The 24043-nt window shown below is 46.1% G+C and overlaps 1 protein-coding gene across 1 annotated transcript; it reads right to left on the bottom strand.

Annotated features, from left to right (window-relative positions):
* Window positions 1–13232: 13232 nt before the first annotated feature.
* scrt2 (scratch family zinc finger 2) lies at window positions 13233–22082 on the bottom strand. Its single transcript, XM_048240310.1, is given in 4 exon segments — window positions 13233–15600; window positions 15602–15656; window positions 15658–16018; window positions 21395–22082. Coding segments are annotated over 4 exon segments (999 nt in total). The 5' UTR covers window positions 21546–22082; the 3' UTR covers window positions 13233–15168.
* Window positions 22083–24043: the final 1961 nt, after the last annotated feature.

Raw genomic sequence — 24043 nt, 5'->3', positions numbered from 1 at the left:
TGTAGTTCGATGGACTGAGACATAAGAAACTACAAATTTGACTTGCATGATGTCGCAATACATCGTACTTTCATAAAATCATGCAACATATTCTACCTTGTCTATGGACATCGTTATTTGCAAAGCCGTTGCTGGATAAACAAATAGCGTGCGTGCGACAGAGGAAAAGTTCTTTGGTGTTGCTTTAAGTTGTGAGTGACCTTTGGCCTTTGGGGCCTACATTGTCCCATGAGCCATAACTGCAACCATTATATTGTTCTTTTGTTAGCCTTAAGCCTAGGTCAGTCATTATGCCATACCACATCACCTCATGCCGTGGTATGAGCTGCATTGAACACATGAAGATCTATTGAGAACACCAAATCCATATTTCCTGTTATTTTGGTGAAAGTAATGTAAACGTAGTGTAATGCCTTACAATTCAAAGACAGTAATATCGTAATGTAACAAATTACTTTGAGATGACAGTAACAAGTAATAAATAATGCATTACGCTTTTGAAGTAACTTGCCCAACACTGTTTATAACACATTGTTTCTTTTTTCTTATACACTTATTTGTTTAGATAAGATTCAACTTTATTGTTATTGTGCATAGTACAAGTACAGAGACAACGAAATGCAGTTTGCGTCTAACCAGAAATGTAAAAAAGCAGAAAAGTGCAATGTAACATACACAGTATGGACAGGTGGTGCATAAGCAGTATAATATATATAGACACACACACACACACACACACAGACTTTGCATGAAATCTGAAACACCTACAGCCTGAAAGATCATCCAAGATGACATCAGCTAAAATGCTCTTAATGAACAGGAAGCAGTGTGACAGGCACCCTTGACGAGAAAAGTGCAGAGAGAGAGGATGAGAGGAGTGTGTGTCAGAGGAGTGGAGAAAGAGGTGTCTGTGTCTGAGAAGTAGAGATAGAGAAAGAGGTGTGTGTGTGTGTGTGTGTGTGTGTGTGTGTGTGTGTGTGTGTGTGTGTGTGAGAGAGAGAGAGAGAGGTGAGAGTGTGTGTCTGTTGATATTTTTTCAGAGGTTCATTAGTCCCTCTCTCCCCTTTAGAGGACATTGAAGGACACACTCACACACACACACACACACACACACACACACACACACACACACACACACTCCCCTGTCCTGTGTATTCCCAGGAAGTGTGTGGTGGCGGCCGCAGCTATGACTCATTTTTATTTAGTTCTAGATTCTGTGGCGCTTTGTGAGGAGACGAGGATCCAGCATAAAATCAATGTTCCATTAAAGTTTAATGATCAGGAATGGCTTAATAGCATGGGAACAGATGCTTCAGCCCTCTCAGCACGGACACATCAACCCACGGAGCCCCAACCCCCCCACACACACACACACACACACACGCTGATGGCTTCAACGTGGGGGTGGGGGGAGTCTAATGTATGGAAAATACGGCTCCTATATACAGCACACACCTGTACTGTATGGAGCACACAGCTAGAACATTTTGAACACATACCTGTAATGCATGGAATGCACAAGGCATTAACATAACACACAGCTAGAATGTATGGAACGCAAGGCTTTGATACATAGAACACAGAGGCTAGAACATGTGGAACACAAGGCTGTGATACATAGAGCACACAGCTAGAACATGTGGAACACAAGGCTGTGATACATAGAACACACAACTAGAACATGTGGAACACAAGGCTGTGATACATAGAACACACAGCTAGAACATGTGGAACACAAGGCTACACTGATGAAGGCCGCAAGGCCGAAACGTTTCTTACCCCTGCTGCTATGAAGTGAAAATAAACCATCAAAAAGAAACGTTTTTGGAGTGCGACCATTTTCTGAGTTTCTGAACAGCTTGTTGGATCACGCACCCACTGAAAACAAATAGGAGAGCATGGGTGTTTTGAAGAAATATAATGTGCATATGTATATAAATATAATGTGTATATGTATATATAATGTATAGGGTGAATACCTCACCTGATCTGTAGCACAAAGACTGCTCCTGTCAACTACAGCGTCTAGGCTCCATTCTGCTGCTAGTGTGATATGCACATATATGCTGGTGCAGATGATCAACACCCAAACAAAGCAGTTTTACCTTTTGCTTTCATTCACCACAGACAGTGTGCAATCTACTTCTAATCAAAAACATGTAAATACAGGTTTGATTATAGGCTGCAAACGAATAATGGTGTGGTCAGAGAAAAGAGGAACCTGTTATTAGATCCAGTCATCCAGAGCATGGGATTAGCAGTGGGCTTTATTCAGGTTTGGTCTGTTGTAGTAGGGTTTAGTCTGGTATGGACTGGTTTAGTCTGATATGATCTAGTCTAGTTTGATTTGGTATGGTCTGGGTTAGTCTGATACTGTCTGGATTAGTCTGGTGTGATCGGGCAGCTCTGTGCTGTGTGTGCAGCAGTCAGACAGAGTAGAGGGTTGAGTGTTGGCAAAGTGAGCTGAAAATAGATTTTGTGTTGATGAGTCAGAGAGATGGGAGCTGGAGGAGGCGACTGGACAGACAGGACACACACACGTACAGTACACAGAGAGAGAGAGAAAGAGAAAGAGAGAGAGAGAGAGAGAGAGAGGCATGTGTGAGAGAAAGGGAGAGTGTGTGTGTATTTATGTATGTGAGGGGGTGTATGAGAGACAGAGCCGGACAGTAACGGAGTAGATTTACTTGAGTACAGTACTTGAGTACAATTTTCAGGGATCTGTACTTTACTCGAGTATCATTTTTGGGGAGTACTCATGACTTTACTCAAGTACATTTGAGAGGCAAATATTGTACTCTTTACTTCACTACATTTCCATAACCGTGAGTACTCGTTACTACTTCTAAAAAAAAGGAAAAAAGAAAAATCTCGGAAACCCTCAATTTGTTGTTTCCCTCTCAAACGTGATTGGATTGTGCAGGCGCCACTGATTGGGACAGCCTATCAGCAATCACCTTCAGCTTTCCGCCAAAGTCAACTCCATGGTCAGATTTAGATAAGAGATGAAACCATGGACGAAACAATAGATGAAGACGCAGCAGGTCCATCCCGGGAATGTACCAACCTGTGGCCCCACCTCGCCAGACTATTTCAATATTCTGAACAAGTTAATGATAGTTTTCGCTTCAAGTGTTTCAATTACAAAATAGTATTTTGTATTTGAAATACGTATTTGAAATACATGTATTAGAAATACTGCCCATCCCTGACAACATGGTAAAAAGATGAAAATGACTTGATTTTACTTCCAATTCATTTTACATTCTCCAAGGTATTAACATTAACATGTTTCTCCATGTAGGACTCCATGTAGGACATTTCTGTACATAAATGTAAGCACTGTGGCAGTAGTAATGCAATATTTAGAAAATGTAGGCTACTCTTGTACTCTTGATACTTAAGTACTTTTAAAAACAAGTACTTTAGTACTTTTGCTTAAGTAGACATCTGACTGTTGTACTTTTACTTGTACTTGAGTAAAATTTAGCAAAGGGTATCTGTACTTTTACTCAAGTAATGAAGCTGTGTACTCTGTCCGCCTCTGATGAGATGTTGATATTAAGAGGGTCTGTGTGTGTTTGTGTTTGTGTATGTGTGTGTGTGTGTGTGTGTGTGTGTGTGTGTGTGTGTGTGTGTGTGTGTGTGAGAGAGAGTGGACGTGGAATTGGGAGATGTGTAGACTGAGGAGCATATGGAGGCTGTGGAGAGGTCTGTCCATATGTTGCCGTCTTTTGTTATGGAAATGAATGTGATTTTGGCACCTCTCTTCTCTTGACTGCGCAGCCAAGCTGGGAGCTCAAACAAAAGAAACGCAGGAACACTGAGAAGACATCACTGATAGATCTCGACGTGCAGACTGTGTGAGAGTGTTAATGCGTGCGTGCGTGTGTGTTGAATGACAGAGGCAGAGACAGAAAAAATATAATATCTTTGGTGACTTAATATTTTCATCTTTCAGAAATCTAGGAGGCTATTACCAGAATTCATCTACTCTTACAAAAAGACCAAAAGAGAACAAAACTGGTAAAAATCTAAATTTTGTATCATGCTTATTATTACCACTCTCTCTCTCTCACACACACACACTTGGAGCAGTGAGCTCACCAGGGCCACACAAACACTAGAGGCACGCACACACGGAGCAGCGGGCAGCCCTTGCTCCCACGCCCAGGGAGCAGTTGCTCAAGGGCACCTCATCCGTGGATGTAGATGTGGGAGAGTGATGTCCAATCACTCCCCCTACCCACATTTCCTACCAGTCAGGGATTGAAGCGGCCACCCTTCGGCCACAAGTGTCCATCCCACACCCTGGTGCCTCTGCTGTGAGACATCCTGAAGGAGAAAGGAGGTGTATGCTGTCTTCCAAATGCATCCGTGTCTGACTGTAACGGTGCGGTTGCCTGTTACGGGTACAGTTTATTTCATACGGGAAACACAAAGAACGGACAACGTGATTTACAAACACACTTTATTTGCACACACGAACACGAACGGCATCCAGCATGGTTGCAACGGTAACTGCAAAACACAAACGCATACGAGACAATATTAATTATCAGCCTTACTTTCAGGGTGGCCAACTGAAGGTTGAGGGAACACGGACATTCAGCAAACTTTTCATTGTGTCGGACAATAGCGCTTCCTGGTCTGGGGACTGAGAAAAGACCCGACGGAAAGTTGGAAGGAACATTATAAGTTTGTGGAGTGTGACGTACTGCACAGGCAGAGGTCAAGTGTGCAGGACAAGAGGGGTGTTTGGGACGTTCTGGTTATCTATGATGTGTTTAAGGATATGAAATGATACAATAGGATTGCCTTGTTATGAAACAGTGAGTTTTATGGTATGGAATGTATTATTGGATATTTATATAGAGAAGATGCGTTTTGTTAGTTGATTGATTGTGCATTGGTTTAGTCGGCAGACTTAAATTCTCTGGAGGGACTATGGTTGAGAGCAGAAGGAGGTAGAATGGTCTGAGGTGAGCAAGCAATTGCGCCTGCGTATAGGCCTAACACTCGTTTTGTGATTTGCAGCAGTTTGCCCTATAATTGAAAAGGGTTGTCAAAGTTCATTTTGATATAGTTTTTGACGTTTAGTGATTGATTTGAGATTATTGTTTGGAGTTTTGGTTTTTCTTTTATTGTTCCTATTTCTCCATACTGGTACTTGCATGCTCAGCTGCTAAGGTGGAAATAAAACCTGGCTATTCTTGAGAAACCTCACAACTGTCTCCTATTTCCATCACCGCAACGCCATCCCGATCACACTGACTCTGCATGCCACTATTTCTTCAGGCACAATATCAAATTATCCAACACATTGTTATTTGGTGTAAATGACATTTACAAAAAACAGCCATACTGTATGTCCAAGAAGATTTCAAGGAACTGTTTTTCTGTCTTATATGAGCTTGGGATACAAATTGTCATCAGAGGCCTAATCAGTATATATACTCTTTTGATCCTGTGAGGGAAATTTGGTCTCTGCATTTATCCCATTCCACACAGTGAACACAAAGTGAGGTGAAGCACATACTAATCCCGGCACAGTGAGCTGCCTGCAACAACAGCGGCGCTCGGGGAGCAGTGAGGGGTTATGTGCCTTGCTCAAGGGCACTTCAGCCGTGCCTACTGGTCGGGGTTCAAACTGGCAACCCTCCAGTTACAAGTCCGAAGCGCTAACCAGTACGCCAAGGCTGCCCAGCTTACATGTAAACACCAGCGGTTGCAAAAACATGTCACTTTCACTTGGGAGGAACTTTATAGACAATTTGAACCTTTTCAGGAATCCCAGGATTTAAAACAAACAAGCACAGAACTCAGGATTGGGGCCAAAGTCTTAACTGAAAACTATGGTCTCTCTCTCCATCACTATGGCCTTTCTCTCCATCACGTGACCTTTTTTCTGCTGACCTTGACCTGATTTACAATTTTTAGTATTCATAGCTTTTGTTAATGTAAAGCACATTAAAAGCTCTATGTAATGCACTACATACCTAAACATGTGCCATATCTTGCCTGTGTGTGTGTGTACACTACATACCTAATGTAATGCACTACATACCTAAACATGTGCCATACCTTGCCTGTGTTTGTGTGTGTGTGTGTGTGTGTGTGTGACTCCTGGTTGGCACACAGTGCTGCCTGCTGCCCCTGTCATGGCTGATTAATGCCCCCCCTCGTGCCCGCCTGCCTGACCTTGGCACCTCAGCCAATCAGCATGCAGCGGAACTTCAGCTGGAGCGACCTCATTGGCCGGTGTGATGCTGTGAAGGTGTAGGACGGGGTGGAGCTGTTTGGATATTTTGGGAGGACTCCACGGCGTCCATCTCAAAGGTGAGTTTGCATCATCCACAAGTTCATCAGCAGGCAAGTCCAGCTAGGAGCAGGAGCTGCTCGTCCCCTGTGTCCTTTTGCCCCAGGGCTGGGTAAAAAGCCCTGTTTGTGTGTGTGTGTGTGTGTGTGTGTGTGTGTGTGTGTGTGCGTGTGCGTGCAGCATTCTACCCCTATGCTGGGTAAAAAGCTGTGTGTGTGTAATGTTCTACCTCTATGCTGGGTAAAAAGCCCTGTGTGTGTGTGTGTGTGTGTGTGTATGTGTGTGTGTGTGTGCTGTTCTACCACTGTGATAGGTAAAAAGTTGTGTGTGTGTGTGGCGTTCTACCCCTGTGTATATTTGTGATGAGAGTGTGTGTGTTTTTGATGAAAGTGTGTTAGTGTGTTAGTGATGAGAGTATGTGTGTTGGTGATAGGAGTGTGTGTAGTTGTTGAGAGTGTTGAGAGCTTCATATCACTGTGTGTTCACTGTGTGCTGAGTGTGTTTTACAAATTCACGGATTGGGATAAATGCAGAGACCAAATTTCCCTCACAGGATCAAATGGGTATATATACTTATACTTACTTATACTTATGAGAGTGTGTGTGTTTGTGATGAAAGTGTGTTAGGGATGGGAGTATGTGTTAGTGATAGGAGTGTGTGTTAGTGATAGGAGTGTGTGTGGCTGTTGAGAGTGCGTGGATTAGTGATGAGTGTGTGTGTGTTAGTGATGAGAGTGTGTGTGAGTGCTAAGAGTGTGTGTGTTAGTGATGAGAGTGTGTGTGTTGGTGATGAGAGTGTGTGTGTTGGTAATGAGAGTGTGTGTGAGTGCTAAGAGTGTGTGTGTTAGTGGTGAGAGTGTGTGTGTGTGTTAGGGATGAGAGAGTGTGTGTTGGTGATGAGAGTGTGTGTGTTGGTAATGAGAGTGTGTAGTAATGAGAGTGTGTGTATGAGTGATGAGATGGAGGAGGCAGGGGGTGGGGCAGGGCAGGTGCGACACACCCATCCCCCTGCAACAAGAGCACAGCCAGAATGTGTTCCACACGGACAGAGAGAGCAGATGAAAGTCAGGCCGTAAATGGAAGAGGTCACGGATGAGTGGATGGATGGATGGAGAGAGGGATGAATGAGAGAAGGAGGTGGAGAGAGAGAGGAGAACAGGCTCATCGCGTATTCCCTGCAGGTCGTTTTTTCCTTGACCATTACAGTGATTGTGTCGTCCATTTCAGAATATGCAAAGCGCTGACAGTGCAGTCGCCTGCTGGCGCACGACCTTCCCCTTCAAGGTCATACTCCGACTCAATTACTGCCTGTCTATCTGCAGCCGCGACCCAAACACCTGTTCACTCAGCCCCGACGACAGGGGGAGAGAGAGAGAGAGAGAGAGAGAGAGAGAGTGAGGAGAGAGAGTGAGAGGAGGAGAAAGAGAGAGAGGAGAGAGAGAGAGAGAGAGAGGAGGAGAGCCAACAAATGAGCGAAACACAAAAAAGCAAGAGGAAGACTAAAAAAAAGAGATAGTGGAGTAGATGTGTGTGTGGTTGTGTGTGTGTGTGAGAGAGAGAGATGGAGGAGATGGAGGCAGCATTAAATGCGTGTGTGTGTGTGTGTGACAGAGAGAGAGAGAGAAAGAGAGAGAGAGAGATGGAGGACACAGAAGCAGCGTTAGAATGAGTCCTTTTCTTTGTTCCTGTGTTCAGGAGGCTTTGCATCAGCCGGGCTGCTCGCCATGGTTACGCCCCAGGGCTGTCAGTCAAAGAGCAGACGGGTGCAGGCTCCACCCCTCAGGGACTGTGTTTTAAAAATCAGACCGAAAGAGAGCTGCTCCTAATCTATCATCTCGTCTCATCTCATCTGAAGGAATTCTACTGATCACGTGTGTGTGTGTGTATGTGTGTGTGTGTGTGTGTGTGTGTGTGTGTGTGTGTGTGTGTGGGTGTGTGTGTGTGTGTGTGTGTGTGTGTGTGTGCGTGCGTGCACAGCCTGCAGCTCCACTGGTGATCAGACTCCGACTCACATTTGACAACACACTGACACACACACACACTCACAAACGCTCACACAAACACACACACACAGCCTGGAGCTCCACTGGTGAACAGACTCATCATTAACGCCTCCACCGACACTCAATCAGCCTCTCTACTAACATCTTACAACACACACACACGCACGCACGCACGCACACACACACACACACACACACACACACACACACACACAGACACACAGACACACAAGCTGCAGCTCTACTGGTGATCAGACGCAGACTCATCATTAACGTCCCACCGAGACAAACCTTAATCAGCAGCACGCTTACTGCAGCACTCAGAGCACACAGCACCGTCACAGTTCCATCAACTCTCCCTCTCTTTCTCTCTCTCTCTTTTCTCTCTCTCCCTCTCCCTCTCTTTCTCTATCTCTCTCTCCCTCTTTCCCTCTCTCTCTCTTTCTCTATCTCCCTCTCCCTCTTTCTCTCCCTCCCTCATCAACTCTCTCTCTTTCTCTCTCTCTCTTTTCTCTCTCTCCCTCTCCCTCTCTTTCTCTATCTCTCTCTCCCTCTTTCCCTCTCTCTCTCTTTCTCTATCTCCCTCTCCCTCTTTCTCTCCCTCCCTCATCAACTCTCTCTCTTTCTTTCTCCCTCTCCCTCTCTTTCCCTCATTCATCAATCTCTCTCCCTCTCTTTCCCTCTCTATCTCTCTCTCCCTCATCAACTCTCGCTCCCTCTCTTTCCCTCTCTATCTCTTCTTCCCTCATTAACTCTCTCTCTCTCCCTATCTCTCCCTCCCTCTCTCTCTCTCTCCCTCCCTCTCCCTCTCTCTTTCCCTCCCTCTCTCTCCCTCCCCCCTCTCTCCCTCCCTCATTAACTCTCTGTCCTCTTCTCGCTGTAATAAACAGGTCCATGATTACTCTGCTCTGAGTATTGTCTGAGGACAGGGGAAAAATATATCAATTATGACACAATGTGTGTGAGATGTGTGCTCATGTGGGTAAGTAAGTAAGCATGTGTGTGAGATGTGTGTGTTCATGTGTGTAAGTAAGCAAGTGTGTGTGTATGTGTGTGAGATGTTAAGTAAGCAAGCATATGTATGTGTGTGAGATGTGGGTGAGATGTGGGTAAGCAAGCATATGTGTATGTGTGTGAGATGTGTACTCTGTGTATGTATTCATGTGGGTAATTGAGTGTGTATGAGAGAAAACACACACACACACACACATACAACAACAACAATATGTTAAGTCCACTGTGGTAGGCTTTCATCTGTTCCCTTGACAACTTGACTTGAGAGTGGTGGATGTTCCAAATGGATCTAGAGATCCCAGCAGGGGAGCCGAGTCGCATTAGCATCCACAGGAACCAGAAATCAGAAATCAGCAGATCAACCAAGGAGCTGCATGCTGGGATATGTGTATTCTTGTATGTAGGGAGGGAATATTTTTGCATGCTCTGATATGTGTGTGTGTGTGTGTGTGTGTGTGTGTGTGTGTGTGTGTGTGTATGTGTGTGTGTGTGTGTGTCTGTATGTGTGTGTGTGTGTGTGTGTGTGTGTGTGTGTGTGTGTGTGTATGATTGTGAGAAGTGTGTGTGTGATATGCTAGAACAGGGGTCTGAAACACCCGGCCCGCGGGCCAAATCCGGCCCGCGTCCAGCCCAATTCCAGCCCGCGACATATGTCAAAATAATAATGTACTCCGGCCCTTAAGGCTATTTTTAATTGCGACAAACAACGATACTGATTAAAGTAGACGATAGATCCAAGTACGGTGACAAATCTCATTTGTAGCCTACTCTGCTCCACTATGTGCTAGACATCCAGAGCTTGATTCAAACCCAAAATGCGCTGTAAAGTTTTCAGGAAATACTTGTATTACACACCAAGAAACACAAAGAGGCGATGCATTTGTAATGACGAGGGAAGCGATGCAGGCCATAGTTTTGCACAAATTGAAGCAGAAATAGGCCTACACCTAATGTTGAAAAACGTTCACGTGTGATGAAGTCTTAGGTAGGCTATGTTATTCACCTATTCTGATTCTGAAGGAGAATATCCTTTTGGAGATTATGATTGATCGTCTATTGTCAGTGATAGTCACAGTGCGTCTGTGAATGGAAGTGTGTCTTTGCGTGTATACGACGGTGTCCACTAAGCATACCATGCTTATTTCACCCTCTGCCCAACATAGCTTGGAGGTTGCAGTGGTAATCGTGATGAAAGTGTCCGTAATAGACGTGGTACAGACAGCAGGGCTAGTAGAAATAGGGCTCTGAAGAACTACAAAGTCACCCGCAATTTGATGCGAACTTCTGGGTACTCAGATTACCCGCGATAGGAACTGATTTGACCATTTGACCATACTTTATTGTAGGCCTTGTGGTTTAGTAATACATCACCTAAACCATATACATCTTAGGTGTTGGTATACATCTTAGGTGTTTTCCTGTTAATTTGTTATGTGGGTAATATGAAAAAAAGGAAAGTAAACCTGCTCAAATGTTCATCCAGTATTTACTGAAAGGTGCATAATTTGAGGTGCTTGCCATTCAGTGATGGGTACATTTACCCTCTTCATAAACTTTTGTTTATACTGAAAGATTTTTACATTTACAGTAGGACTTTATCTCTGACCACTTTCAAGCCATAGCCTTTTGAAATTTTGATATAAAAATCCAATGGTGTTGCTTTCTTAAAGTGCGTATGTCAGGTTAAATTTTTTTTTGACAAATTAAGGGACATGAAGCAAGATAGTAGTGAGTAGTGATTTTTCTTGAAAAAACAACTTTAAATACAATAGAACAATATTTACAGTTATTTTTATAACTGAATTTATGAACATTCCAGACACAGTGATGACCTCATAAGAGGGAGTCCAGCAAAGTTGAGCATAGGGGAGTATCGGTTTTAACTGCATTTTCTTTTACACTGATAAGGCCAAAAATGTTCTCTATGACATAGGCCCTACCAGTGGTTCATAAGCATGAGCCTGACTGGCAGGGACAAAGTAAAGACGAATAGGCTACAAAATTTAGGTAAATCATGGCCATCAAATCATCAGTGAGAAATTGATTAGGGGTGTGAGTAGGATCGGATCACTATTAGTATGTATCATGGCTTCAAAATGGCAGTTGTGTCATTTTGCCATAACATAGGCTTTCATATACAACAAGTTAAAGTAGAATCAGTAAGCAAATTAATAGTCTGTCTATAGCTAACATTGGTTGATAAGCAGATGTATATATATATATATATATATATATAAAGAGCAAATGTGTGGTAGCACATATACACTGATGGTTTTATAGTCAGGTCTCTAAAGAAAGCATTATGCCCATGGTTGACTGAACACAGACTAATGAGTTGCTTTACTGATTCTACTTAGTTTAGGCTATATAATGGCCTATATGTGATGGCAAGTGACACAACTGGCATTTTTCAAACATTACTACTTACCCATATCCTCTTCATGACATTTTAAGATCAATAATGGTTGCCAGTAAAGAAAAAAAAGGTATCAGGATATTTTATGTCAGGCAGGTAGTAGACTCTAGCATGACATACTGGAATGAAGTCATGTTTTTGGCCTCTTCAGTGTAAAAAAACTACTTTATGATCCCTTATCCCATGTGTTTTAATTGACCAACTTTGTTGGACTCCCTCTTATGAGGTCATCATTGTGTCTGGAATGTTTCCTGTAATGTTCATAAATTCAGTTATAAAAATAACTGTAAATATTGTTCTATTGTATTTAAAGTTGATTTTTTTCAAGAAAAAATCACTACTATCTTGCTTCATGTCCCTTCATTTTGTCAAAAATGTTTTTTAACCTGACATACGCACTTTAACCCTGACGCCTAGTTTGCCAGGTTTAAAAAGTTATGAGAGGAAAATATTTTTATTTGTGTGAAACACACACATACCGTTTTTATGTTTTTGTTTGTTTTATAATTTGTATTAATTTTTTTTTTATCATTATTTTATTTATAAGCTAAGGTTGCTAGCACAGGTGTCTAAAACTAGATAAAAACACTTGCACTTTCTGTTTGCAGTTTTGTGTGGTATTTGAAAAAAAGAACATTGCATTTTCAGAAATAGCCGGCCCTCCAATCAGATGACGTTGGCAGAAGTGGCCCCCAGCTCATTTGAGTTTGAGACCCCTGTGCTAGAATGTGATGGGCGTGAGATCAGCTACAGTGTGTGTGTCATGAGTCTTATGTGATATGCGTGATGTGTGTTTTATCAGAGTGTGTGTTGTGTGAGTGTTATCATACTGTGTGTACATGTGTTTTATCACAGATAGTGTATTTTGTGCATGAGGTGTATGTTTATTACAGTGTGTGTGTGTGTAGTGTGTGAGTTTTATCATACATTGTGTGTGATGCGTTTTCATCATACCACGCGTGGTGTGTGTTTTATCATGAAATAGGAGATGGCTGTATGTTTTATCATGAAATAGGAGATGGCTGTATGTTTTATCATGAAATAGGAGATGGCTGTAGTCCCACAGTGGCATTATTCTACTACGCACATCTCAAACACTCACTGCTCCTGTCTGTCACAGTGTAACACACACACATGAACACACACGCACACACACACACAGACACACTCACATAAATATCCCTGTGCACTATCCCTTTGCCTCAGTATCACCGCTGATATACACACACACACACATAAACACACACACACACATAAACGCACACACACACACACACACAAATATCCACTGCCCCTTTGCTTCTGTATCACAGCTGACCTCACACATTTCCAGCCCTCTGTCTTTTTATCACAAGAAAAATACACACCGGCCCTTTAAGAGCAGATGCATCATGGGCTGCAGCATGACTGCGTTGCGCGCATGGCTCATCCGAGTGACCTCATCCCTGCTGGGAGAAACACGCTCACAACACCTTGGCTGTTTCTTTGTACATTTTGTTTAGTTTATTGCCCTCAGTTGTCTGCGAACAGGACAGCTATGATTATACAAGTTAATTGCCATACCAAGGAAGTTATTGCCCGTAAAACACATAGAGATTCATCTGCATTCAGCTTGTCCCAATGCTGCACATTGTTCCTCTTGAAAAAGACTATAAGTCCAGTGGACTCTACAGTTTGTCATGCATATAAACAATTTCTTTGTAGATCAGCAGCATCTTACAAGGTCAGTTGAGACTCAATTTCCAGCATACAAATGAATAAATTAATAATAAATAGATAAATACATGGATCAATAAATTACAAATAAGTAAGTAAATAAATAAATAAATAAATAAATAATAAATAGACAAGTGAAATAAATAGACGTGGTGTGAAGGATGCAGTTCATAGAAAGACAGGAAGCACGCTTTCAGCGCAACAGAAATAAAGGAGATGACGGACGGTGGCCTTTGTAACTGAGGGTGTACGAGTCCATGCCTTCCTCTGTGCTGAGGTAAGTGTGAAGGAGGAAGAGGAGGAGAAGTACTTCCTGGGTCACTGGAACCCTGATTAGGACCCACTGCGGCGGCGGGAGGAAGACCGGTTGATCAGCTGGTCATTGAGACAGCGAGAGGAAGACCGACCGGTCGATCAGCTGGTCATTGCTTGAAGGTGTGGCGCTGTGCTAGCACCTTAGCTTATTTGGTTTGGAAGTCTGTGATCTCAGTCCCAGTTAGCCTGTGATCCTTATGTACTGATGTATACTGAAATCAAATCTTGTCATGTATTGTAGAACCATAACCTGTTAACCAAGTGCAACAGTGAAACTTTTACGGCTAGCGTTTGAAATGACCCCTAGTTCTATGTGAACACTGTCCCAGGCACCCTAGCCGTTCAGCGGCCAGTTGGGAATTGCTTTTTGTCGGTCCTATCGTGAATTGACCTCTGCTTCGTACAGAGCTGGTCAGTCTGCACCAATTTAAGCTCTAAGAAAGACTTATCCGGCAGCATGCAAAAGTGTGTTGAGCGGAAGTTCCTCTGGACACAGTCCACCAACTCCCCACAGTCACAAAGATTGCTTTTGACAAGTTATTAGGAAATGATTGGCACAAAAAATATTACATAGAAATCATTAGAATTGCAATAGAAAAATAACACTGTTGAATTAAAAGACTTGAGTGACAAAAAAAAGTTTTCAACTTTTCAGTGGCCTCTTTTTGCAAATACTGTCTTTTTTCACGTTTTTACATTTTCATTAAAAAGTTCATGTTGGCAGTTGCAAAACAATTCAATTCTTAGCAAAATAAAAGAAAGAAAAGCAGCATAAAAATACAAGAGGTCATTTTTCATTTCTAAAAAAGGAAAGAACACTGTTGCGGTCCTTCTTGTGTTTTTTTTCTGGTTTTCCCATATGATTTGCTATAAAATATTGGTATTCTAAATATTATTACTATTAATATTATCATCATCATCGATGAAAACTCACATGCCAGGCCTCAGGAGGGTAAGTGAGGGAGGATTTGTGTGTGTGTGTGTGTGTGAATGTGTGAAAGCGCAAGTGTGTACTTGTAGGGGTCTGTGTGTGTGTGTGTGTGTGTGCATATTTGCACATAGATGTCTCAGTGGTGTAGGGGTGTGTCTGTGTCTCTGTGGACGATTAGCCATCATACTGAAGAAAAATCCAGCATCTTCTGTCTTATTATCTCGTCGTTACAGTTATCATTTTTCCCTTGAAGAATCTCAGTGAAAATATTGCTTTTTAAAAAGAGGGGAGAGGAGGAAGACAGGAGGGGTGCAAAAGAGGCAAGGGGGGGTATTGGGAGGAAGAGGAGGAAGAGGATGGAGCGGGTGGGCGAGGGAGAGTGAGAGGACCGTATTTGTGTCTCCTGCGTACCGCCTTCTTCTGTGATGTCATAATGGTCCCTGGACGCTCTTCCTCAGTTGTCCTCGGAGCCGGAGCCGGAGTCGTCCTCGTCGCCGGAGCCCTTGAAGCAGGCGGACTCGTAGTGCTTGTTCAGGTAGGACTTGAGGGCGAAGGTCTTATTGCAGCGCTTGCAGCGGTAGTGCTTGAAGGCCGAGTGGGTCTGCATGTGCGCGCGCAGGTTGGAGCGGTCGGCGAAGGCCTTGCCGCAGTGGGCGCAGGCGAAGGGCTTCTCGCCGGTGTGCGAGCGCATGTGGCCCTGCAGCAGCCACGGCCGGCTGAAGGCCTTGCTGCACACGTGACACTTGTGCTTGAGGTCGTGGGTCAGCACGTGCATGGCCAGCGCGGGCATGGACACGTACACCTTGTTGCAGGTGGGGCACTTGCGCGCCATCTTGCTGTCCAGGCTGCGGTGCGTCTGCTTGTGCCGGCTCAGGTTGGACGACGCGGGCGCACGCCTTGCCGCTTTCATTGCAGGTGTGCCTTGGCCCGCGTGCGCCGCCCCTTCTCCTTGGCCACCTGGGCGTCCTCGGCCGTCTCCGTCTCCGCCGCCGACCCCCGTGACCCCGCGCCACTGCAGCCCTGCGTGCCCTCTGACCCCCGTCTGCGGGAGCGGCCGTCGGAGATGAAGAAGGCATCCATGGTGTAGCCCTCGCTGAGCGCCTCGGCCTCGCCGCTGTAGAAGCCGCTGTCTGTCTTGCCGGACTGCGGGCTGTCGGGGTGCTCCAGGTCGGGGTCGCAGTACTCTTCCACGCCGCCACCGCTGGACGGGGGGTACAGAGGCTCCGACACCGGCGACGCCAGCTTCAGCTCCATCTTTTTCTCCCCTTGGTACACCGACGGCATGATGTAGTCCTGGATGTAGCCTGCAGGTAGCCAGGAGAGAGAGAGAGAGAGAGAGAGTATTAGCTAGCTGCACCAAGAGAGGGAGTGTGTTAGCTAGCTGCACCAAGAGAGGGAGTGTGTTAGCTAGCTGCACCAAGAGTGTTGTTAGCTAGCTGCCCCTATGGCATGATGTAGTCTGCAGGTGAAGAGGAAGAGAGAGAGAGAGAGAGAGAGAGAGAGAGAGAGAGAGAGCTATGGCATGATGTAGCCTGCACATGGGGAGGAGGAGACACAGTGAGTGTGTGTTAGCTAGCTGCACCTATGGCATAATGAAGCCTGCAGGTGGGGAGGGAAGGAGATAGGGAGAGTGTCTTAACGAGTTTAAAACAACCCCCCTCCAAGCCATTCTGGCCTTTTACCCCAGAAGGACTGAACCCCCAATTGAGAGCCCAGTGTTATTGTGCCTGCAGTGGCCTGATGTGTAGTCTCATCCAGAGTTATTTTGCCTGCAGTGGCCTGATGTGTAGTCTCATCCAGTGTTATTCTGCCTGCAGTGGCCTGATGTATAGTCTCATCCAGTGTTATTGTGCCTGCAGTGGCCTGATGTATAGTCTCATCCAGTGTTATTGTGCCTGCAGTGGCCCGATGTATAGTCTCATCCAGTGTTATTGTGCCTGCAGTGGCCCGATGTATAGTCTCATCCAGTGTTATTGTGTCTGCAGTGGCCCGATGTATAGTCTCATCCAGTGTTATTGTGCCTGCAGTGGCCCGATGTATAGTCTCATCCAGTGTTATTGTGCCTGCAGTGGCCTGATAGTCTCATCCAGTGTTATTGTGCCTGCAGTGGCCTGATGTATAGTCTCATCCAGTGTTATTGTGCCTGCAGTGGCCTGATGTATAGTCTCATCCAGTCTGCTACTTGCGTTCCCATCATTCCAAACAAACAGACACGTGACCACTTTCAAGGTTAGACAAGGAGCTGGGCGGCAGTGGGCGCGATGAAAATAAGCTCCGTGGTTCCGAGCCTCCCCTGCCACCGGAGGGTTGCGGAGCAGATAATAGCTAATTAAGGAGACCCGCAGTGCAGGAGGCGCGCGGAGCTCGGTCTCCGCGGAGACACACTGATTGATTGGTCTCGTGCTTCAGTGATAAGAGCGAAACGCACGCTGCGCTCCTGTTGGGCTCGCGCCTCTACACCGTTTCACAGTGACTGCTTGAAGCAGGAGGAGGTGGACAGCAGGCTCTTATGTGAGCCGTTAACGGTCCGCTTCAGTGTGCTCAAGTGGGTTAACTCAGGCTGATAAGACCCTTTAGTGCTGCAGGTCTTAAGTGGATAAACAGCTCTTGACTCTGCGAGGTCGGCATGCCTCTGTCTGAGAGATGCGCCATTTATGTCATCAATGCGGAAGTGTCCAGAGCGCATGGCACATTTTAAAAATGGAATGGTTGTGAAAAATGTTCTAGAAGAGGAGTGGCCTTGTTGACCTCCCTGGTGCATTCATGACATTATGAAATATAGTCTATGAGGTATTTACATTTTCGTAAAACAGATTTCCCCCATCGCAGAAATCTGCTGAGTTTCCACAGCTGTGTTTTCGTGCCGTCCCATTCGCTGAATCACTCGTTTAAAACACAAGAAGCTAAACTACAAAGTGTTCATGGTTGAGAGAGACTGCTACTTCCTTCCCTTTCAGCGAGTACTGGGCCTGGAGGTAGTGACGGGCGTTAATTTCCTACCTCATTCTCTAAAAACATTGACTGCTCTCACTGAAAGGACACTGGCACACGCCCCGCCTGGGACGGCCTCTCCCTGCCGTCCCTTTCCGGGGTGCGGCGGTCCAGTCACGCTAAAAGGTTTCCTGGCAGCTCCTCGGGCCATGGAAAATTCCCCATCTATTTGCGAACATTATTTTCTCGCAGAGATGCCCGGCACCCGTCTGACGGGTTTTAATTTAATAGGTGTAACGCGGCACATTCGGTCAGAAATCCGATATCAATTTTCATAGCGCGCCCAATTCCCCTGACAAGAAATAGCGCGTAACTGCTGAAAGACGCCATTCCAAAGCGCTGTGTGCAGCAAGCGGTGGAAATGAAGTATTGACGTCTTTTTAATGAAATTCAAAGTTTTGCTCAGATCAATAGACCATCGGCTGTGAAATAGCACAACTATCCGTCTGGTGTGCTGCGCTTAAACAAGGCTGGGGTCACGTTGGGAAAAACTGAAAAACTGACACCGCCAAACAAGCCTTTGAGCCCACGGGCATCATTTAGACCTGCGCCTATCGAGAGGTGTGTGTAGAGGGTCGCGCATGTCCACAGACACCTCCCAGATAACCTGTCCGAGGGCTGTGGTAAACTGGTTATAAGGGCCGTCCGGAGACGGTTAATTAGGAGGACAGAAATGAGATTTTGCTTTTACCGCCTCCTTTTCAACTGGGCCTCAACCCTAGTGGACAGAGAGAAACGCTGCAAATAAGCTAATAAGCAAGTTTGTTATTTAAATGAATGGACGTAAGGCCCATATTCCCCGGATTATCTTTATTTGTTGAATTGTCCTGTCAAATTTGGGTTTGAACTAAATTCAAACCAAAACACTGCCCGGCACTATGGCGTGAAGATGGCCTAAATCTCTAGCTAATTTCTAAATGTGTGAAGGTTACCAACATATCTGATATTTAACTATCAAAATATTTTAGATTTCTAAATATTTTACTAAAATATCTGATATTTAGGCTACATTTGTATAACATTTCTTCTCATTCTAGAATGCCAGAGACGCTGAATCCGTGGGCTTTAATAGACCCGAGTAACAAGTGTCAATCAATCTCACACCAGCAGACAAAGCCACAGTTGTCTGCGCCTCTCGCTGCTCCTCGGTCAGATTGCCAGAGAAGCATTTATTCCACTCTCGCAATTGTACGGCTGGTGGACAGCAACACCTCTTAAATGCAAACCAAGCATGCAATTAATGGACCCTGACGCCCACCCCTCTTTGTTTTCAGGCAGACATTTGGAGAGGCCGACGTCTCCTCGTTAGAAAAAAAAAGTGTTTGCATAGCAATAGTGCTGACGCAGGGCTGTTCTTCACGTAGCATTGAGCGTATGACCCGTGCTTCAGCAACACAAAAGAACCACTTGTGCCTGTGCTTGAAAGGCGTTAATTTCGCTGCTGGAATAACCAGTCTTCTACGTTAGCCTTTAAAACCAAAAAGTAACGGAAAAATAATAAAACAATAAAATATATGCTGTTGTGCACAGGGTAGAATTAAAGCATCTGTGTTCATGAATATGTTTTGCTGTTTGGAATTAGGTCAAAAAAACAACCCATGGCTTGAGGCAGTGTTTTCTATTTATGTTTGAGTGTTCATGCATATATGAATGCAGATGGAGTTAAATCTCATGTAAATAAGCATGGCCGCGGTGTCAGAGACCGCTGTCCACCAGACAAAGGTCAGTGTGTTGGTCTGAGGTAGCGCAGCGACTTTGCTGGGCTGGGGATTAGGCTGGCTGCGATCAGCCTGCTGAAATATTATCCTCCCGGCAGACAAAGAGGGAGCTGAGCGCAGGACTGCTGTGTGCACTTGTGGCATGGAGAGAGTGGGAAGAGAAAGAGCGCGCCTGATGCTGCTGCTGCTGCTGAGTTCCACTCACACACACACACACACACATATACACACACACTCACACATCCTTTACAGGTTGTCTGGTCAGCAAAGCCCCCGAGCTGCTTAACGCACAAAACCAACGCAACACAACTAAAGCCAAACCGACATCTGGCGTCCTAAATCTGTCCCATAGCACAGCAGTGGGCACACGCACTGAAGAACGCCCACCTAACGCCACAGCTAGCTTAGCCTAGCATAACATAGCCTAGCCTAGCATGTCTAGCCAGCTCCATCTCCTCTGCCATCTGTGAAAAGATGTGAGTTTGTGTGTGCATGTGTGTGAATATGTGTGTATGTCTATGTCTGTGTGAAGCGTGAGTGTCTCTGTGAAGCCATGAACGAGTGTGTGTGCGTTTCTGTGTGAAGTGTGTGTGCGTATGTGTGTTTGGGTCATGTCTGGTATGGTTCTGATGAGGGATTGGGCTGCCATCTGAACTGGGGACTGACTCGTCCTCTGCTCCTCCTGTGTGTGTGTGTGTTTGTGTGTGTGTGTGTGGGCTGGGACAGGGGACCGCCTTGTTGTCCTCAGCTCCTCCTGTGGAGGCTGTTTACTGTAGAGCTGCTGGTCACGTGATGCTGTGGATGCTGCTGCTCTAAGCGTTTTTACTGTCTCCTTTTCTCCTTCCTCCCTCACACACACACACACACACACACACACACACACACACACACACACACACACACGTCCCCTCCCTCCCCAAGCCAAGGGCTGAGAGACACACACACGTCTCTGGTGGCGTCTCTGAAGCCCTCTGCTGAAACTCAAGCCGGAGCTTTCAGACCCCCCATCAGTTGAAGCGGCATAGAGACACAAGGAAACGAGGGACAGAGAGAGAGAGAGAGAGAGATACGGAGGAGGGATGAGGAAGTAAGGCTGGGTAGGATATTCATGTTTCGGCGCTGTGGGGGCTGGGGGGGATTGTGGATGATGGAAGGCGAACGCGAAGGGCAATAACGGCTAAGGACAAATGTCTCATCCTTGGCTGATCTCTCATGCATTTTTCAGCTCACACAATACCGCCGATCGCCCCGAGCAGCACTCCACACACACATACACACACACACACACACACACACATACGCACTTACACATGCAGCCCCAATGCTCAACGAGCACGTCCTGTGGCCTCATTATCATATACACACACACACTCACACACACACACCACCCCCGTGCCCTGGATTACCACATCACATCACCAGAGTCACCCCCCCGATGGGGGTCAGTGAGGGGGGGTGGGGGGGCAGAGGGGATTATTTGGGATACCGACGCAACAACACCCAGATTTACGTAACATCTGTTGGTGTTCCGGAGAACGGCATCGCAACAGGCTGGACAGAGCGAGAGCGACCTCGAGCTCACCGTCCCATACAGCTTTTCAAAAAATTAAAACCAGACCCAATCATTTCACTAAGCCCCCTACAAACAGCCTCACTACCCCACTCACACACACACACACACACACACACACACTATTGCACCAGCCAGCCGAAGTGTCTAGCTTTTGATATCAGCCCTCTCCATTCCTGACTCCATGAAGCATGGCGAGGCTGGAACTGATAGGCAGTGTGTGTGCTTGTGTGTGTGTGTGTGTGTGCTTATGTGTGTGTGTGTGTGTGTGTTTGTGTGTGCTCGGGTTAGCAGGGAAGGGTGTGGAAGGATGAGGGATGGAGAGGCTAGGAGAGAGGGATGATGACTGGAGGAAGAGAGAGTGGGATAGAGAGAGAGAGATGGAGGCTAGGCTAGCGTACCGTTGTGGCTGAGCCGGACGCCCAGGCTGGAGACGGAGTCGCCGATGGAGCGGGCGAAGGTGAGCGACTCATCCAGGGGCTGGTGGTGGTGCTGGGAGGAGCTGGAGAAATCATCCAGCTTGATCTTCTTCACCAGAAAAGAGCGCGGCATCCTGATCGCGTGAAAGGTCCTGGTCCTGCGGCAGGTCCACAGGCAGCACTGGGCATCGGCAGCCCGATACACACACACGGAGCCGGACGCACACACACAAAAAAATATACAAATATACACAAAGATCTCCGGCTGTGAGTGGAAAAAAAACAGCACGCTGGAAGGCTTGGGTTAATCCGTGTGGGGAACTTCAGAGCCCGAAATGAAACACACACATACACGCACACACACACACACACGCGCGCGTGCAGACGCTCCTGGAACTGAGAGCAGAGGATGGAAACGAACTGGAGGCTGACGCTGACGCTGCTGTTGCGTGTGCTGTCCTCACACACACGCACACACACACACACGCACACACACACACACACACAAGCTCCCTCCCTCTCGCTCAGGGAAAAAAAAAGACAGAGAGAAGGCAAGCCAATCTGGTTCAGCACTGGATAGCTCCCGGGATGCAGCTCAGCACTGAGCAGGCGAGATGGAGAGAGAGAAAGAGAGAGAGCGAGAGAGAGAGAGCGGGAGAGGAGGAGAGTGTGTGTCAGACTAGCTGAGATCAGCACCCTCTCAGAGCCTTATATAGGCCAGTGCAGACGGAGGGAGATCAGGTGGTACAGCCGAATGGGCCTCCTCTGCTTTAATCCATCAAACGTCCCCCGGGACACACATCAAATTACTACTGAACCGTCTGTGCGTTCACACACACACACACACACACCCACAGAGGAGAAAGAATACAAGCAGACCCCCCACTGCCCCTTTGACACTTGTCCCTCCCCCCCCCCCCCCAATGCTCGAAGGCAGAGTGGAGAGGGGAGGGGGGTGGAGGAGAGGAGAGGGGAGGGAAACAATGGAAGCATGTTGGTCGGGCACATTGAGACTGCTGTCTCCCATTGTTTTGCGATGAAGTGACACAGTTTATGTTTGCCTTGTTACGAGCATCAGGGCTCTGCCCATCCTCTCCATTACCCTCACAAGTGACTGCCTTCACACACACACACACACACACACACACACACACACACACACACACACACACACACACACACACACACACACAAGCAGATGTTACTGTTTAGTGTATGCAATGTGTGTATGTGTTTGTTTCAGACACTTAAAGGAATGAAATGGTGCTGCGCTCTCTCTCTCTCTCTCTCTCTCTCTCTCTCTCTCCCTATTTGTCTGTCTTTCTCTCCCCTTCTCACACACACACACACACACACACACACACACACAGATACAGACACCCCTGCTGTCTCGACTCTCCTCAGTTGACACTGTCCTGCTATGCGTGGCCAATTAATTAGTAATCCATTTATCCAGGTCCGTCTTCGACACTGCACGTAGAGTTAGACCCACTTTGGCCCGATTATCAACAGCGACTTCACCAGCTTATTTAGGTATTCATATTACCGTGTCTGGACTTATTTGTTAACTTGTTTATTTATTATCTTCACAAAGCTGGATTCAAGCGCTATTATACTCTTACAGTAGAGAGAGATAGAGACAGAGGGAGAGAGAAAGAGACAGAGGGAGAGAGAAAGAGACAGAGGGAGAGAGAGAGTGAAGCCATGTAGATAGATGTCAGAGAATGAGGCAGTTCTTTTAATTTTTCAGTTGGACATTGTCTGGCCTCAGCTCTTTACTCTGGTTAAGAGAGGTGTGTGGTGTGTGTGTATCCGTGTGTGCAGAGAAGTGTGTGTAGGTGCAGAGGTGTGTGTGTGTATGTGGGTGCGTGCAGAGAGGTGTGTGAAGTTCTGTGTGTGAAATGGTTTCCTGCTGCTTGAGCATCCCTCTAGAAGCGACTACAGACATCTGAGCCAATGGGAACACAGCAATCAGAAATCTGAGCCAATCGGAACACAGCAATCAGGAGAGCTGAATCGATCCCACGTCTCCTCAGCTCAGTGTGTGTGTGTGTGTGTGTGTGTGTGTGTGTGTGTGTGTGTGTGTCTATGTGTGTCTGTGTGTGTCTGTGTGTGTGTGTCTACGTGTGTGTGTGTCTATGTGTGTGTGTGTGTGTCTGTGTGTGTGTGTGTGTGTGTGTGTCTATGTGTGTCTGTGTGTGTCTGTGTGTGTGTGTCTATGTGTGTGTGTGTCTATGTGTGTCTGTGTGTGTGTGTGTGTGTGTGTGTGTGTGTGTGTGTCTCTATGTGTGTGTGTGTGTGTGTCTATGTGTGTCTATGTGTGTCTGTGTGTGTCTGTGTGTGTGTGTCTATGTGTGTGTGTGTCTATGTGTGTCTGTGTGTGTGTGTGTGTGTGTGTGTGTGTGTGTGTGTGTGTGTGTGTGTGTGTGTGTGTGTGATTGTTTGCAATGTGTGTGTGTATGTGTGTGTGTGTGTGTATGTGTGCGTGTGAGTATGTGTGTGCATGTGTGTGTGTGATTGCCTGTGTCTGGCATATAGAGGAAGCCTGTACTTTCCACCTCGGTAAATTACTTTATAAGAGCTGCATATCAGTATACTTTTATCATCAGCCACACACACACACACACACAC

The sequence above is a fragment of the Alosa alosa genome, chromosome 4, assembly GCF_017589495.1.
Source record: "Alosa alosa isolate M-15738 ecotype Scorff River chromosome 4, AALO_Geno_1.1, whole genome shotgun sequence".
In the NCBI taxonomy this organism is placed as follows: domain Eukaryota; kingdom Metazoa; phylum Chordata; class Actinopteri; order Clupeiformes; family Clupeidae; genus Alosa; species Alosa alosa.
Note: the sequence above shows the minus strand (reverse complement) of the source record. Positions and strands in the feature narration are given on the sequence as shown.